General features: G+C 37.4%; 1 protein-coding gene and 1 long non-coding RNA gene across 2 annotated transcripts in view; one reads left to right on the forward strand and one right to left on the reverse strand.

The window, feature by feature from the left end:
* The window catches only part of LOC115212369 (protein O-glucosyltransferase 1), a 39876-nt gene that overhangs the window by 10791 nt on the left and 10478 nt on the right, over nucleotides 1-18607 (forward strand). The window contains exons 2-5 of the mRNA XM_029781248.2: nucleotides 8736-8826; nucleotides 9843-9989; nucleotides 14267-14402; nucleotides 15073-15194. Of these exons, the coding sequence (XP_029637108.1) occupies nucleotides 8736-8826; nucleotides 9843-9989; nucleotides 14267-14402; nucleotides 15073-15194 (496 nt within the window). The remainder of the gene's footprint in view (nucleotides 1-8735; nucleotides 8827-9842; nucleotides 9990-14266; nucleotides 14403-15072; nucleotides 15195-18607) is intronic.
* On the reverse strand, nucleotides 260-17794 carry LOC118763672. Its single transcript, XR_004999436.1, has 3 exons — nucleotides 17784-17794; nucleotides 12784-12789; nucleotides 260-376 (listed from the first exon to the last, which is right to left on the reverse strand). It is a non-coding gene; the product is annotated as an uncharacterized LOC118763672 (long non-coding RNA).

Genomic DNA, 18607 nt, shown 5'->3' on the forward strand with positions numbered 1-18607 from the left:
AATTTTGCCAAAAGCTTGGCGATACCTGCTCAGAGGCCTACACAAAGTTTTCAAAAAATTTTCATCATTCCCAACACAATCAAGGACATCTTGTGCAACTGAAACCTGAGTGTCTTTTTGGTCAGCTGAAAGCAGTTTTGGTACAAACTTGGCAGATGCGTGTTACATAGCCAAATGTTCAGTGATAATGGTCTGAACAGAACCATAGTCTGCACATCCTCTGATAACTCACAGATGAGAATACAGTGATTTCCCCTCATAGCTGCACGCACATCTGCAATGTTTTTCTCAGTTCTGCTGGTTGCAGGACTTCCAGAACGTTCCTCACTATCGACATTTTTATGGCCATTTTGGAAACATCTGAATCACTCATACACTCCACACACTCTCTGCATCTTTGTGCAGGCCTCTGAGCAGGTATCATAATGACAACCTTCTCTGTCATGGTCAATGCAGTGATCACACACTACACATCTTCCTTCCAAGCACTGCTGTAAACAGCAGAAGTGAGCTAGACTGTTAAAACTTAGTGTACATGCACAGCAGAGTCCAAGGTCAATCTGTACTAAGTGGCTTCACTCTACCGGCTTTAGCTTCATTACTATGGTCTCACTTATTGATCAGACCTCATGTGAATGTAATGGGTTTCTTTTCATTTTCCCCATCTTCCACTCACAAGACTTTGGTTTGCTTGAGGCTATAGTAGAAGACAATTTCCCAAGGTGGAACCGAATCTGGAGCCATGTGGTTGGGAAGCAAACTTCTTGCCACTGCATTCCAGCCATTTCTGTACAAATCAATAATCTGTTAGTAATGGTACAGAATTAGACTGAAGATGTTTAAGTATCCAGTTTTGTCTGTTTGTAGTCACCTCAGAATCAACTCCATTTTGAGGGTCAATGGAATATGTACCCTCTTCATGTACTGGATGGATTCATTCGTCTATACAACCCCCCATCCCTCTACAAATGTTGATCTTGTGACGCACACACACCCCGCCCCCGCCCATTAAAAAAATCATCATTTTAACATTTAACTATTTTGTAATTTTTACATGCTGACAATCCCTATCCGTAAAAGTCAAATAAATTTCTTGCTTGCTGAGGACACCCTTGCCTTTGTATATACATACATATCTGAATGCACTAATCTGAAAGCAAGTGTAAACATTACTTGTCACAATAATCACATGAAGTAACTCAAAAATGTAATACTCTATCCCTGTCAGTTTACATGAGGGGTCATGTTTTGCAGGCTGAAACTGGCCAGGGTGGTGGTGGTGTGTGTACACAAACACGTATTTCTTATGTAATTTGATCAAACATTTTCATGACATACACTCCTTTATAAATGGTAATGCTACAAAAACTGCTGATTAACATGATTTATGTTCTTCAGAAATCATTATTATTATTATTTTTTTTTTTTTTTTTTGCATGCTCTCACTGCAACCAACACAGCTCTGTGTGCTTTTGGTATTACAGTGTTTCATCTTGGTTTTATTTTTACAGTTTGGAAAGAACTCCATCTAATATATGTACAAGGTCTAGTAACACTATCTTCTGTGTTTTATGGTTATTAATAAGTCCTTGAATTTTGGTTATATAATAGACACCGGTATGACTGTAGTTGAGAGGTTTGCTTTTCAACCACATGATTCTGGGTTTAGTCCCCTGCATGGTACTTAGGGCAGGTGTCTTCTATAGTCCCAGATTGACCAAAGCCTTATGAGTGGATTTGGTATGAATGAGTCTCCTTCTCTTGAGATCGATTGTTAGTTGTAAATGATGGTCATACAAGCAGTCATTTATTTCCAATATTCTGCGACATGTCTGGCTACAGGGAATTATCACCTTGTTTAGAAACAGGTGAGGGTTGGCAAAAGGAAGGGCATCTGACCATAGAAAATATCATTCCCAAAGCAACTATTACGGGGATTGTTTCTGCTTTCAGGCCCCACATTCAGGTTATCTTTATTTCCAGATCTTTATATTTGGATAATTTCTGCCACTCTTTTCAAAATACATTATCTTCTGTTGGGACTGATGCCATTTAGGGGACCTATCTTTTCTTGATGATTCTTGATAACAGTATCTGATCCATTAACCTTGATTTCCTTGCCTGTGTGTATTGGCTATTATCCCAGGGAGCTGCAGTTTTGGACACCATTGCTATATACTTATTAACCCTTTAATATTCAGATTATTTTGTCAAAAATAATGTTTGCTTATTTATATTGTTTTGAACTAATCCTGCACCATGTCATAGCTTTGAGATTCCAGTGATGTGATTGTTTAGTCTTCAAATGACATTGTTGTATTGAGGCGATAAGCTGGATCTGACCAGTTTCAACATAAGAGATTAAATAATTTGGCTGGATGTGGCTGGTTTGAATGCTAAAGGGTTAAACCCAAAAGTCATCATTATAATACATACCTTCTTTTATTGATCTACCTAACCATACTTGATACTAACAAAACTTGTAATTTGTCATCATTATCTGATCTTTGGGTACCTTCAACAGAGCTCATTTTGTTGTAAACATCTTCCATATGTTTTTCTGCTGATGGTCAAGCTGCTAGGCATCACGTCAGATCATCAATTTTACCATTCAGAGAGTGGGCTTGCTAAGGGTCAGTTGCGCTACCTTTCATTTTGGTTAACTTAAATATGATAAGAATTATATGAAATGTAACCCTTTTGATATGAACTTGCTTGAGACTGCCCTTGGTCCTATGATACATCATCAACATCATTTACGTCCATTTTCTATGTCAGCATGGGTTGTATGGCTTGACAGGAACTGGCAAAGCCAGGAACCACACTAAGTTCCATAGTCTGTTTTGGCTTGCTTCCTTCAGCTTGATGCCCTTCCTAATGCTAAACACTTTACAGTGTGTACTGGGTGCTTTTTATGTGGCACCAGCACCAGTGCTTTTTATGTGGCACCAACACCAGTGCTTTTTTGTGTGTCACTGTTGCCAGCACTTTTTTGCGTGTCACCGTTGCAAGCACTTTTTTGCATGTCACTGTCGCCAGCGCTTTTTTGCAGGTCACCTTCGCCAGGGCTTTTTTACATGAAACCTTGGTTTTAAGATCTCAATTTTGTTGTGGTGTGCAGGTCCTTTTGAGTACAGCAGTGTGCCACATACCTCAGTCCTCTGTCATCTCATTACTGCTTTGAGGTGATCGAAATTTAAATCTATCAAAGTGTCATGTTAATTTATGTTCTAAACACCAGGTTTTATAATCCTTTCTACAATAGGCGCAAGGCCTGGAATTTGAGCTGGTCGGGGTCTAGCTGATTACATTGACTCTAGGGCCCAACTAATACTTTTTTTATCGACCCTTAAAGGATGAAAGGTAAAGTCAAACTTGGCAGAATTTGAACTCAGAATGTAAAGATGGATGAAATACCACTAAGCATTTTGTCTAGTGCACTAACAATTCTGCCACCTTATCGCCTAATCACCAAATTTAATTTCAAATTTTGGCACAAGGCCAGCAAGTTCAGGGGAGGATACAAGTCTATTACATTGACACCAGTTTTCAGCTGCTACTAATTTTAGTGACACCAAAAGCGACAAATGGTAAAGTCAACCCCAGTGGCATTTGAACTCAGAACATAAAGTTGGAAGGAATGCTAGCTAAGCATTTTGTCTAGCACAGTAATGATTCTGCCAGCTTGCTACCAGATTTAACAATGAACCCTAACCCTAACCCAGTTGTTTCACTAAATTCTTCATTATTTTTCAAAATTAAAAAAAAAATAAAAAGGCTGGGGGTAGAATATTTTAACAGGAATATGGTAACTAAAGGATGAAGTCTACAGCTATAATCAAGGTAGATCTTAGCTATGTCCCTGATTGTTGGAGATTATGGGTGTGCTCTTATTGGCTCAGAATAAACATTTTGATTAGTGAGGAGGAGGTGACTGTGCCAGTTTAGTTTTTAAATAGGGTCAAATATACTTCCTACTTTGTCAACAAAAGGAATTGAGGGATTACCTTGGTGTTTACTTATGAATTATTCTAACATATTGTCTCATTATAGTCAACAAATGTTAATGTTCAGTTCCCACTGGGATTTGTGTGTTTGAGTATGGTGGGAGTGAAATGGGATCATTACCTTTTAATTATGGATGTTTCTTTTGTTTTTATTTTATTTATGTATCACCTGTTCTCTCTCATCCTTTTTACTGTTTTAGCGAATCTTAGTAGAAATAGATTTAATACTTATTTATTTTCTTTTATTTATATATATATATATATATATATATATATACACATCATCATCATCATTTAACGTCCGCTTTCCATGCTAGCATGGGTTGGATGATTTGACTGAGGACTGGTGAACCAGATGGCTGCACCAGGCTTCAATCTGATCTGTCAGAGTTTCTACAGCTGGATGCCCTTCCTAACGCCAACCACTCTGAGAGTGTAGTGGGTGCTTTTATGTTCCACCGGCACGAGGGCCAGTCAAGCAGTACTGACAACGGCTACGCTCAAATGGTGTTTTTTACATGCCACCTGCACAGGAGCCAGTCCAGAGGCACTGGCAACGACCTTGCTCAAATGTTTTTTCACATGCTACTGGCACAAGTGCCAGTGACGTGACGCTGGTAATGATCAGGCTCTTTAAAACAAACAAAAATAAAAAACTGGGGTCAATTAATTTGACTAAAAGCCCTTCAAGGAGGTACACCAACATGGCTTCAGTCCAGTGACTGAAACACGTAGAAGATAAAAAAGATAGCAATATTGTTTACTTGACCAGGGAGGCTCTTTGATATTTAATAAAAAACAATACCAAATAAGTGATAGGTATAGCATGTGAGAGAGAGAGAATGAGAATGAGAGGCATGGTGAGTTGTCTAATAATACACCTATCAATGAAGCAGTGAGCTTTGTGTTAACTTGATGATATTGTAATAGTTTTATGTAAATTAAGGTGGCAAGCTGGCAGAATTGTTAGTGCACTGGGCAAAATGCTTAGGAGCATTTCATCTGTCTTCGTGTTCTGAGTTCAAATTCCACCTGAGTCGGCTTTGCCTTTCATCCTTTCAGAATCGATAAAATAAGTACCTGTTGAACACTGGGAGTTGATGTAATCAACTTGGCCCGCTTTAAATTAGTGGTGTTGTGCCAAAATTTGAAACCAATATTTTTATGTAATTTATTTCAACTCATAGTGTTCTGAGTTGATATTCTGTCAGGATCAACTTTGCCTTTCTTCCTTCCGAGTTCAATAAAATATAATACCAGTCAAGAACTAGGGTAGTTATAATTAACTGTTCCCACCTGTGTTTTCAGGTTCAGTACCACTGTACATCAGTTTGGTCAAGTGTATCCACTATAGTTCTGAGCCAACCAATGCTTTGTGAGGGAATTTGGTTGATGGAAACTGTATGAACCCTGCTGTGTGTGTCATTATCACCATCATCCTTTAACATCCATTTTTCCATGCTGGCATAGGTTGGATAGTTTGACCAGAGCTGGGAAGCAGGTGAACTGCACCAGGTTCCAGTCTGACTTGGCTTGCTTTCTATGGCTGGATGCCCTTTCTAATGCCAACCACTTTACAGTGTGTGCTGAGTGCTTTTAGTATGACACTGGCATGAGCACTTCTTCACCAGTTGGAGCAGCATTAACACTACTGCTGTAGAGAATGGGTCTTCTTGAGTACAGCAAGGCACCAGAAATCTCAGTCCTTTGTCATCTCCTATGCATGTGTACATATAAATAGATGTTTGTGTGTGTGTGTATCGATGTGTGGAATAGGAGATCTGTTACTGAAAGACAAGTAAGGCCATCTAGTTGTGAAATAATACTTCAATATGTTGCATTCATCTAACCAGTGTGTAACATACTCTTGCTCTTTATTAGACATTACAGATTGGTTTTTAGATTTCATTGCTGTAATTACTGGCAGGTCAAGTGCTCTTAATTCCTCGTTAGTCTAATGCATTTGCATTTCATACAGTTGTTCTAAACTTTTCTTTTTACTTAATGAGATTTGTTTTGTGATATCAGCATTTTAATGGAAGTTGGTGTTGGACAAATATTTATTAAATTGGAGAGTGTGACAATGGGAAAACATTTAATGTATAACTCTTGAGGTGCTATTGCAGTAATTAAAATAACACGATAGGTGCAGGTATTGATGTGTGGCTTAAAAGTCAGTTTTACAACTTAGTGGTTTCAGGTTCAATCTCACTATATGGTACCTTAGGCTGTATCTGCTGCTATAGCCTCATGTTGACCAATCCCTTGTGAGTCATACAAGAAGCCCAACATGTATGAGTGTGTACTTGTCTTTCTATTGATACTGTTTGGGCAGTTATGATATTACATTTTGCATGAAGAAAAGGCCTTGTGGTTCGATGTGTGCAAATGTGAAACAGAGTACCTTTTTTGAAAACAATGCTTGCCATCAAGAAGGGCTGAGTGTATAATAATACTTGAGTCTTTTTCTAACACGAGATAGGTGAATGTAAACAGATGAAAACATACAAGTGACTGACAGACTTTAAGAACAATTTTGTATCTGAACAAAGGGTTTATCTTAATCTGTTTACTTTAAACTATTCTTGTAAAGAATTTGTTGAGTCCGTTCAAATGAGCTTCGATCCCAATGGTCTAAGGCTTATCAGTTTGCTTTGGGACTATACTACATGTCATTTTTGGTAACAGATCAATCCTGATGAAGCAGAGCTATGATTGAAGGTATTCCAATTATAACCATTCTGTTTATTTGGAGGGATGGAAAACTACATTGTCATTCCCTTAAGTTTTGAGGGAGATTTGGCTGCTATTTCTAGAAAGATGAGTGACCATGTAAGCTTCTGTTACTGGCTCATTATCTCATGTTTAGCTGTATGGGGTACTGTGCAACAGGGTATATTGTGATTGAAGACACTAGAAATGGAAACCAACTAAATAGGCTTGGTTTGGTGAGATGTGATACTTTACTAGAAGTGGTTTTCAGTTCAAGAGTTAGCCATGAATACAGTGATGAATTTGCAGTTCATCAAGGTTTGGGCCTCAGCCCCCTCCTATTCATCATTGTCCCCCTAGCCAGAACAGAAAAATTTCAGACTGAAAGCTCATGGGAGCTACTATATGCTGATGATCTTGCCCCACAACAGAATCTGTAACAACTAGACATTCCAGGTGTGCAATCAAAACCAGGAATTAAAGGATCTGAAAGTTAACTTATCAAGACCAAGGTCCTAGTAAGCAAGAAATCAGACAGGTCCCTACCACCTTCAGGTAAATGGTCCTGCTTGATATGTAGGAAAAGTGTTGGCAGGAATTCCATTCAGTGTATCTAGTGCAGGCTATGGACACATAAGAGGTGCATTGGAATAATAGGGAGGTTAACACAGAAATTAATATTTGTTTGTGGGAGATGCACAGGAGTCATTAAGACTGCAGATAAATTGGAAACTGATTTCCTCAAATGTCCTGGAGGCTCTCTTGAACTAGTAGATAATTTCTGCGACTTAGGTATCCTAATTAGTGGAGGAAGGTGTACTGAAAGTATGATTACTATAATAAGAAAAGGATGGAAAAAGTTGAGAGCTTTTACCTATGTTGGCAACCAAAGGTCTCTCTCTCTCTCTCCAAGAGAAAGGAAGATTGTATGATGTATGTCTACAAAAAGCAATGCTACATGGTAGTGAAATGTGGGCGCTGAATGGGAAGACCAGCAAAGACTAGAACGGAATGTAGCTGGTATGCTCTGCAGGATGTTCAATGTTTGTGTACATGTGTGACAGATCACTAGTGTACTGAGGGAGAAGTTAGACATAAGAGGAATTAAATGCAGTGTGCAAGAGAGAAGACTGCACCGGTTTGGTCATGTGATGCATGTGGATGAAGATAGTTGCATAAAGTGTCAATCACTTAAAGTGGAGGGAAGTTCTGAAAGAAGGAGACCCAGAAAGATATAGAACAAAGTATTGAAGGTTGGTCTCAAAATGCAGAGCCTTATGAAGGAGGTAGGAAAAAAACTGAGATATATGGTGCCTTGTTGTACTCAAGAAAACTTGCCCACCACAGCAGAATTGATATCCTACTGGTTCCACAGAAAAAGATGCTGGTGCCATGTAAAAGCACCTGGTGCATTCTGTAAAGTGGTTGGCATTAGGAAGGACCTCCAGCTTTAGAAACCATGCTAAAACTGACTATGGAACCTGGTGTGACCCCTGGCCTTGCTATCTTCTGTAAACCAATCAGTTCATGCTAGCATGGACAATGGATGTTAAATGATGATGATGATCCTATGGTCTTCTACTCTGTGTGTGTGTGTGTGTATAAAAGCATACTTGAGAATCACTCAGCACTAGTGGACATATTTTGTTGATGTACTCTGTTTTTTGAGTGCCATCAAACTGATATTTTCTTAATGTGGGAAAGTAGTGAAAATGGCTTGGTAAATTCTGATCTGAGCCGAAGTGAGGTGAGGACGACATTGAAAAAGTAATGCATGACTGGGATACATAATATGTATTGCAATCCTGTCCAATTGATGTTAGTATAATTTAATAAATCCATATTTTACAAACAAAACAAAACTACCACGTTCTCTATCTTTTTCATTCTCAGCTGAAGGGCAAGGTCCCAATTTGCTGCAAATAAATTTAGTAAACCTCCATTGAGCCAACTGTTGCAGCCAACCATTTCTTTTGATTCTGACTTGATACCATGCTTTTAACTGATTATTTTCAGGTAATAAATGGCAGAAATACATAACCCTAATAGAGAAAGCTAATAAGAATTACAAATCTTGTAAACAGACCAACTGTAGCTGCCACATTCAGTAAGTTTTCTAATATTTCTCACTATTTCAACAGTCAGATTAACATATTTAGTTACTCCAGGGACATGTTATAGCTCTGTGTATGTGTGTTTTGCATAATATTAGTAGAACAGTGTAGTGTTTATTACATAGTTATGTATGATTCATTGTATCTATGGTGTGGTGGTTGTGTGTTCGTGTATTTATAGAAAGATACGGTAAGGTTTCTCAAACCAGGTTCTGCAAAAACCTAGGGTTATGTGAAAAAGTTCCAGGTTTCTGTGAGAAACAGTATCTCTTAATAAAATTTAACTTCTTATCAAAAGAAATTGTATTCACTTTTAAATTAATAACTATGATTTTTATGTGAATTCATTATTTCTCTAAAACAATTTTCGTTTCATTTAATGTTTTTATTAAAACTAGATTGGTGACGGTTGTCCATAGAATATAGGTATGGGTACTGTGATTATTTTGGAAATCAGATAAGGGTTTTGTGACAATAAGTTTCGGAACCATTGGGGAATAGTGTATGTGTGTGTGAAATATATACAGTAATGTATATACATTTGGGTGCACAGATGTGAGAAAAGGTGCATGATATATTGTGGGGTTTATTTATTCATATGATACTGATTTACTCTGTGCCTGAATTACAATAAAAACGTATGCCTATTCAACGTGTGTGGTTTCAGCAAGATAAGGCGACGGCCCACACAGCCAGAGCATCAATGGACATTCTTCAGCCTCTCTTTGGCGATTGCCTCATTTCCTGGTTTGCTGACATTCCTTGGCCTCCTCGGTCCCCTGATTTGTCCATGTGTGACTATTTTTTGTGGGGAAGCCCCAAAGCCCCATACATTTGATGATTTGAAGGAAGCTAATTCAATATGAACACATTGATGTCAATGAAATTTGTTTGCGGCTAAAATTAATGATTTTGTGAATTTTTCATAAACATCCGTCCTCTCTGTCCCACCCTGTAGCTGTTACACTCTGCAGTATTTATCCCCTGTGTGTTCTTTTTCTTTTTCTAGAGTTCTTGATGATGATCTCCATGTATGGGAGCACGAGAAGAAGGGCATCAGTAGGGCTGAGATGCAAGCAGCTAAAGACAAGGGTGTCTATTACCAGATTATAAAAAACAAGTTGTACCGTGAAAAAGAATGTATGTTTCCATTCCGGTAAGTTTTCTTTCATTCACACATTTCTCTTTCTTTTTTCTTCCTTCTTAATATAATGATACTAATGTAAGAACATCTATGTATGTAACCTAAACATTTTCTCCTTTTGCCAATTCTCACACTAACTGAAACTTCACAACACCTCTTACACTAACCATCTCTTTGAAGGAATAAAATAGAAAGCGTAAGTTTTCTTAGTGCTGTATCACTACCTAACAAGGTGAAATCAGTGTATATCAACTGGTCATAGTGTTCAACACGACATCTTCTACATGCTGACCAACTGATTAGAAATATCAGCCAAATCTCTTTCAAATGATGTCCTGCCGTCTTAGATATATTGAGATAATTTAGTTCTTGATAAACAAAAAAAAAAAATGGGATAGTCCCATCTTTTTTTTTTGTTTATCAAGAACTAAATTATCTCAATATATCTAAGATGGCAGGACATCATTTGAAAGAGATTTGGCTGATATTTCTAATCAGTTGGTCAAGCATATAGAAGATGTCATGTTGAACACCAAATTGTTCCCCAAGATTGTTTTTTGACAATGTTTCAAACCTTTTGAATTTACCACTCTTTTGACTTTGTAATGGAAATTAGGTTTGTCCACATACAGAAGACTCTCTGAGCTTTCAGTTTTGAATTCTTTCAGAATGAAGAATGGGTCCGTTTCTTTGACTTTTTATTTCAGTACCCTCATACATAGCTAATTTTCTCATTGATTATTAGACAACCAGGCCACCTATGAATTGTCTTTCAATAAAAATATAGTTGTTTTTATTTAGCCTACTACTTGCTTTATTTCATCAGGAATGAATCTGCTTTTATTTTGATTCATGTCCTGGTATAAAGCAGAACTTAATTTTGTCTGTCTGTCTCTTATGCTTGCTTCTCTATATTGACTTACATCAGTGGTTTTTAATGGTTTTAACTGTATCATAATAAAGGTCAATTAAGAAATTACTGATATATTTTTTTTTAAATATGTAGTTGAAAATTTAGAATCCATATGATGATATATGAAAGAAACTATTGCTTTCTTTTGTTCATTCATGTTATGTTGTCCATTTTTCCATGCTAGGTTTAGATGGGGAGCTACTTGAGCAATATTCGTATGGCTTGGTGCTCTTCTTGTCACCAGCCCTTAGTTTATTTTTTTTTGTGTTTTTTTTTTCCATTTCAGAGGAATTTGAAAACCTAGAGTTAGTGGACAATTTGTTGACAAGAATTGTCAACAGAGCTTGCCTTTTTGGCCCTAGAAGGATAAAAGGCAAAAATAACCTTGGCAGAATTTGGACTTCGGACTCAAAATATAAAGACATGTAACTAAATTCCATAGGATATTTTGTTTGATCTGCTAAAGTTTCTGTCAAATAACTCCACTTAAATAATTAACGCTTTTTTTCATACTTCTCATTTCAAGTATTGATTTTAAATTTTGGTACATGCCCAACAATTTTGGAGAAAGACATAGTCAATTGCAGAATTCAACCCCAGAATTCAACTGGTACTTATTTTATTGAGCCTGATATAATGAAAGCTGTCAACTTCAGTGGAATTTGAACTCAAAGCATAAAGGCAGAAGAAATGCTACTAAGCATTTTGCCTTGTCTGCTAACAATTCTTACAAGATGTCTTAATCCTCTTTCTTTGACAGTCATATTTATTTTTCTTTGTTTCCAGATAAAGTTACTTGCAATTTTTTTACCCTCCTTCCAAATTTGTCACCTCTAATAATGTCACTACCCTGTCACCTAACAAGATCCTATCTTTTACTAACTGCTATTAGTTTCAACTGGTTTACATTAGTCATCATGCTTAGTAATACTATACTTGTACTATTATATATCATGTACATCACTTGTCTCATCTCTATCTTCCCCTCTCTCTCTCTCTCTCTCTCTCTCTCTCAAGGTAAGATTAAAACTCGTGAGCTATACCCCACCTCCACTAGATGATGTTGTTACTCATAAGCAGACTTGTCCCGTCATTTTCTCACACTTCTCTCCTAGGTAGGTTTACTGAGTTAATCTTTGTGCAGGTTGTATTTAACAGTAAGTTTATGGTATAATGTTGATCTTCACTTTCAGGAATCTCTTTACTAAATTGAAAACCTTTATCATATATATATATATATATATATATAATAATATTAGGGAGTATAACTCCAAACTTACATGGAAAAATCCAATTTAGTATTAAATCAAATTTCACAGTATAAATAAAATATGAATTAGAGATAAAACCACTATTATGCAACTCAGTGATAGACATAAACCAATACATAAATAACAAATAATAAATATAATATATAAATATATATATATATATATATATATTTTTTAAGTATAAAATGAATGATAAATATAATATAATAAGTATAATAAATAAATATTAATAATATTTGATAAAAGTATAATAAATATATATTATATTTATTATTTATGTATTGGTTTATGTCTATCACTGTTTGAGTTGCATAATAGTGGTTTTATCTTTAATTCATATTTTATATATATATATATATATATATATATATATGTGTGTATGCCCTGGCACTTGCCACTATCTATATCTCTTCCTTTATTCAACCATCTCATTTATATTCTGATTCCCATTCCTTGTATGTCAAGCATTTTTCCACCATCTCCATCATACAGTTCCCCCCTCCACTCTCTCTCTCTTATTTTCTCCTGCACTTCCCTCAAGTTGGGCAACCATGTATTTTCTTTGCTGTAGCACACCTGTTTTTGTCTTCATTCCTGATCTTTCTCTCTCCAGCTGGGTAACCTTGTACTTCCTCTACAGTAAGACACCTGTGTTTGTCTCATCACCTCCTCCAATGCCTCCTCCCCTCTTAAAAGTTTTTTTTGTCTTGCCACTTAAAAGCACCCAGTCCAGACTGTAAAGTGGTTGGTGTTCGGAAGGGCATCCAGCTGTAAAGACCTTGCCAAAACTGACTTCGCTGGTGCTTGTGCCATGTAAAAAAACACTACTCACCTCACCTGTGCTTGTGTCACATAAAAAGCACAAAGTCCACTCTGCTGAGTGGTTGGTGTTAGGAAGGGCATCCAGTTGTAAAAATCCTGCCAAAACAATCACAGAAGTCTGGTGCAGGCTTCAACCTGGCCAGCTCTTGTGGTACATCCCATCCATGCTAGCATGGAACATGGGACATTAAATTATGGTGACATATATAACAACTTTTTCTATCGTACAAGAGTAAAATACCTAATCTTCCTGCTGTTTTCATGGCTATACTGTGTTTGAAATATTACTTTCTTGTCTGTATGATACGATATATATATATATATATATATATATCACCGTGACCAACCAGACTATCAGATGCTGCTACACATCGCTGGTCACAATGCGCTTCACATTGTTTCAGTCTTCAAACAACGCCACCCGGCTGGTTAAGCAAGCAGGCCAACAGAAGAAAGAGTGAGAGAAAGTTGTGGCGAAAGAGTACAGCAGGGACCGCCACCACTCCCTGTCAGAGCCTCGTGGAGCTTTAGGTGTTTTTGCTCAATAAACACTCACAAAGCCCGGTCTGGTAATCGAAACCGTGATCCTACAACTGCGAGTCCACTGTCCTAACCACTCGGCCAAATATATATATTTACAGGGACTTCCTCACTGAGAAATTTGATGAGAGGGAGGAGGCACTACAGACTTATGACATAGAAGGTAACTGAAAATTCCTACGGGACAGCTTACTGAGTGCCACAGACCAAATCTGTGGCTGGTGCAAAGTCCCTTCCAGAACTAGATTAACGTGGTGGTGGAATAATACGGTAGACAAGGCCATTAGAGTAAAGAAACAGGCTTGGAAAGCCTAGAAGAGTGGGGGTAGCAGGGAACTGTACCAGATAGCCAGAAGGGAGGCTGGGCGACAAGTATACATATCCAAGGGAGAAGCAGAAAAGAAGTTTGCCAATGTTCCAGTGACATCAGGACCAACGACCTGAAGTATTTCAGATTGCAGGACAGTGTGAGAAAGAAAATTGCCACAGGAGAGAGATGTGTCTGCATTTTTTTTTATGCTACTGGGATGCAAGCTGGGACTTGATCAACCCTGGATGGGTTAACTGGGTGAAGAAGTGAGTGGTGGAATCTCGTGTTGAAAGACCCAGAACCCCCTTGACACCCCAGAAACATCCCTGATGCGTCCCAGAACAGCTGTGACATGTATCTTAAAACTTGGATTTTCAACATTTTGATGAAGGGTTATTAACTGTTATTTTGTTTTATTTTCACTTCTTTCCAGATGCAGTGGTGTGGAGCACTTTATCAAGAAACTACTGGATGATCTTCCAGATATGGAAATGGTCATCAATGTACATGACTATCCCAGGGTACAGAAGTTTCTCGACCCATTACCAGTTTTCTCCTTCAGTAAAGTGGTATGTAGTTAAAATCATTCATTTCAACCATTTTCACTCATATCTTCATACACTTGTAAGCCTATATCATCTCACCTTTTTGTTATGATAGTTGTATTTCTTAATTATACTTTTTAAGTTTTGTTTGAAGCAATCACTTGCAGGTGAAGCTGAAGTAGCACTTTGTGTTTTCATATCTGGATTAAAAGCCCCCTTCTGAGACACAAGTCTGGCCGGGGTTGTTTTTTAATTAAAGCACAAAAGTTATTTAGAAATGCCTTTGCATGTAATTTGCTTATTTATCACTATTTCTCATTGAATTTTAGTTGGGGAATACCACTTCAAATACTTATATTCAAAATTAATTGAAGATTATAGACAATATTTTCTTTGAAATATGGTCACAAAAGGGTTAACTTAAGGCACAACACATTCAACAATGTAGTTCTAGGTATACTTTCAGGGGTGGAGGGGAGGCTGAACAGTTCCTGGTTTCAAGGGTATCGTGAAAGGCCTGGCTGGAGTCCCAGCCTTCCTAGTTCTTTTGCAGGGCTTAGAAAAACTGAAGGACTACAGCTTTGCTTTTCATCCTTTTGGGGTTGAAATTCTCTGCTGAAATTGCTGGCCTTGTGCCAAAATTTGAAATCAATATTATAATTCTTTGGCTTTTTTTTTTCTCATTTTATTTTAGGTGAGTGATTTTTGGGACATAATGTATCCAGCTTGGACATTTTGGGAAGGTGGACCTGCTGTGTGGCCTATCTATCCAACAGGACTTGGAAGATGGGATCAACAAAGGAAGATCATTTCTCAGTAATTACTATTTTTGTTTTTAATTGGAAAACCTACCTTCATGCACCATTCACAGTTCCTGCCAGCCAGTCTGTCTGTCTGTCTGTCTGTCTGTCTGTCTGTCTGTCTGTCTGTCTGAGTCTCTCAATCTGTGCATCTTTTCCTACCTCTTCTTTCTGGTGGAAATAGTCTTAACCCTTTCACATTTAAACCAGTCATATCTAGGCCTACATATTTCACCTGCTTCATGTTCAAACTAACGGGATGTGGCTTCTTACACCTGCACGTCCTTCTAAAATTAAGCAGTCACATCATTGAAATTTCAAAGCTACAATATAATACAAGATTAATTCAAAACAATGTGAATAAATAAGTATTATATTTGATTGAGTAATCTGAATACTAAAAGGTTAAGCATTTTATTACCCTCTCACTGACAAATTGGTATGGTCTCCACTGATCTGCATCTCCTTGAGAATTAAAAGGAAGCAGTTATAACTGCTACTGACATTTACCAGACCTTCAGCATTGTCTGGTGTCAGGACATTCCTCACCTTTATTACTCACCTTTGGTTTCCACTTCTGTCTGCTATGTAGGAAAAGCATCTGGTTTCCCAACCTATTTTTCCCCAGGTCCCACGATGGAAAAATGTAAGCCCCACCAGTGGTTGGAAAAGAACAACTTTATTTTTAATATTTTATTACAGCTATTTAATACAAAAGAATCTAACGGTAACTCTTTTATTAAGTACTGAGTACAAGAAAAAAGTACATTATGGACCAAGAAAAAAAAGATTTTCTCAATTCTATCTCTCATTAAATAAAATAAATAAAAAAATTTGGATCTCATGCCCCATGGCAATTTTTCCGAGCCCTAGACATTGGGAATCACTGATCTAGGTCATAAAAACCTACTTTCCAAATACCTGTTCAATCCAAGCCAACCTGGAAAATGTGTTAAACAATAATGATGGTAACCAGATTGCACCATTATAGCATATGTTGGTCACTCTCTCTCTCTCTCTCTATCTCTCTCTCTCTCTATCTCTCTCTCTCTCTATCTCTCTCAGCCACATTCAGGACTTGGTTGTATTTCTCACATTATCAAACTCTGAACTTGGCTTTATCCTTCAACCCCCCCCCTACACACACTCTGACTTGGTCGTATCTCTCACATAGCACCCCTCCACTCTGGGCCTAGTTGTATCTCTCAAATTACCCATCTCCACCCTCTGGACTTGGTTACATCTCTCAGATTGTTTCTACATGAATAACTGGCTCATTGTGACCTAACAACACTGTGTAGGTAGTTATGTATATCATGCCAGCCTTCATTCCTCCCTTAGTCTCTTAAACACAAACACACACTTGTACATAGCATGCACATACAACTTAGGCACCTTGCCACACTTGTCCTGCATCCATAAACAGATCTTGAAGGTAGCCTCTCGTAGTCCTGACAAGCTAGTCAGACTGTCTCTTATGTTCTAGCCAAAGCTGAATGCCAGTAGCTGGGCTTTGTCTTTAATACTAGAAAATACTTCAGCCCTAATCTGCTACTACACTCTATAATGCAAAAATGTGTTCCTCAGTAGAGTACTGCTGTACAGTTGGGTGGATACGTGCTAACATTCTCGGGTGCAAAATTACAGAAATCTGTTTACCTGATTGTCAAGTTTTTATTTACCAATGTATTGATTTTCAGTGTTACACAATGGTTTTAAAACAACCACCTGTCCTGTTCTCATCAAATCTATATTACATTATTTCCAGTCTTTCCTTCCCAAACTGTGACCATCTGTAGCAAAATATGATGTCCTGTAAGTGACAAAGCCAACAAGAAAGCCTGTTTGTGGTTGCTAGATCTGCTAGAAACAACAGCTGATCTCCTTCAAAATCACGCTGTCTTATCATCACCATTAATTTGTGTCTGCTTTCCACGTTGACTTGTGTTGGATGGCTTGTCATAGTTGTAGTCTCTTTTTTGAGGAGTTGCTGTTTTCTTAGGTGAGTCAAAGGACCACATCTTGCTTATATGGTTCATTTTTGCTTGGTTTCTGTAGCTGGATGCCCTTCAAAACACCAACCCCTTTACCAATACTAAGAGTACTGAATGCATTTTATCATGACACCAACACTAATGAGTTTGTCTTGTCCTTGACAAAACTAAAGTGACCCATGAACTTGCTTTGTCTTTACTCATTTGCTAAATCACTTTACTGAGTTTACTGGGTGCATATTATAGCACCACCTCCAGTGAGGTTGCCTTGTACCTCTTAACAGTAAAGAGACCACACTTGCTTAGAAAATGATACATTGGATAATATCACCTTTGGTTTCTTTCACATTGGGGAAAATACAGATTGGAATGCCTTTAATTAGGTCTACTTAATTAAGGCTGACGTTGGGCTAAACAACAATCTGTTTATCACAAGCCAATGAATGAGCCTGTATGTATAGTCTGTACTTAACATGCTAGAAATAGCAGCCAAAATTTTCTCAACTCACAGTCCTGTCATTTTTAAAAAGAAAGCAAGAACATGATGAGTAATGTAGTCTGAGATAAATAAAAATAATGATGAAATTATTGTGTATTGTGCTTAGGTGCACTACAACTCATCAAAGGTGCATATACAGTGCATAGAATTATGTACAAAAGTCAAGAAAGTGAACAGTATATGAGTCATGATATACATGTGTGCATGCATATGGAGTGGGGATGTCAAGTGAAGTGTTGGCGAATTTCAAGAAGCATGGAAGTTTTAAAGGCTGCAATGTCTTGGCAACTAACAACTGATGCAGTTAGTTTGTTCCATGCTTCAGCAACTCTGAGTGTGAAGAAATGTTTCCAAAAATCATGGGAGCTCTGCTGTTTTCTGATTTTATAGGCATGACCATGTGTGTTAGACACATGGAGCTCAAAAGGTGATCAAGGTGGTTGTTGACACGATGGTTAATAATTTTGTGGGTGTTTACCAAGTCAGTTGCCAGACATGTTTGAAAGACGAGATGGTCACAGCTGGAATGCCTTTGATCATAGGTCTGTGATCACATGGAGTTTAAACAGCAACAACATAATCGTCTCTAACTAGAACACCAAATATTTCAAAGTTACCATGAGTTTCTACTAAGGTTACACACTTTCATCCTAATTTATAAAAAGTCTCTGTTTATTATTAAAATGTCCGTCAGAGTGTGAATTACTACAGAATCATTAGAAAATCAGGGGAAAATGCTTTGTAGTATTTGTTTTGGCAGTTTACATTCTCAGTTCAAATCTTGTTGAAGGGAACTTGTTTTACATTCTTCATGGTTTGATGAAATAAATTGCCAGTCAAGGACTGGAGTTGATATAATGGACTAAACCTTACCCATGAAACTGTTCCTAAATCTGAAATTATTAAAATCTTGCTTGTTGGTTATTAAAATTTATG

Source organism: Octopus sinensis, linkage group LG5 (genome assembly GCF_006345805.1).
Source record: "Octopus sinensis linkage group LG5, ASM634580v1, whole genome shotgun sequence".
Lineage (NCBI taxonomy): Eukaryota > Metazoa > Mollusca > Cephalopoda > Octopoda > Octopodidae > Octopus > Octopus sinensis.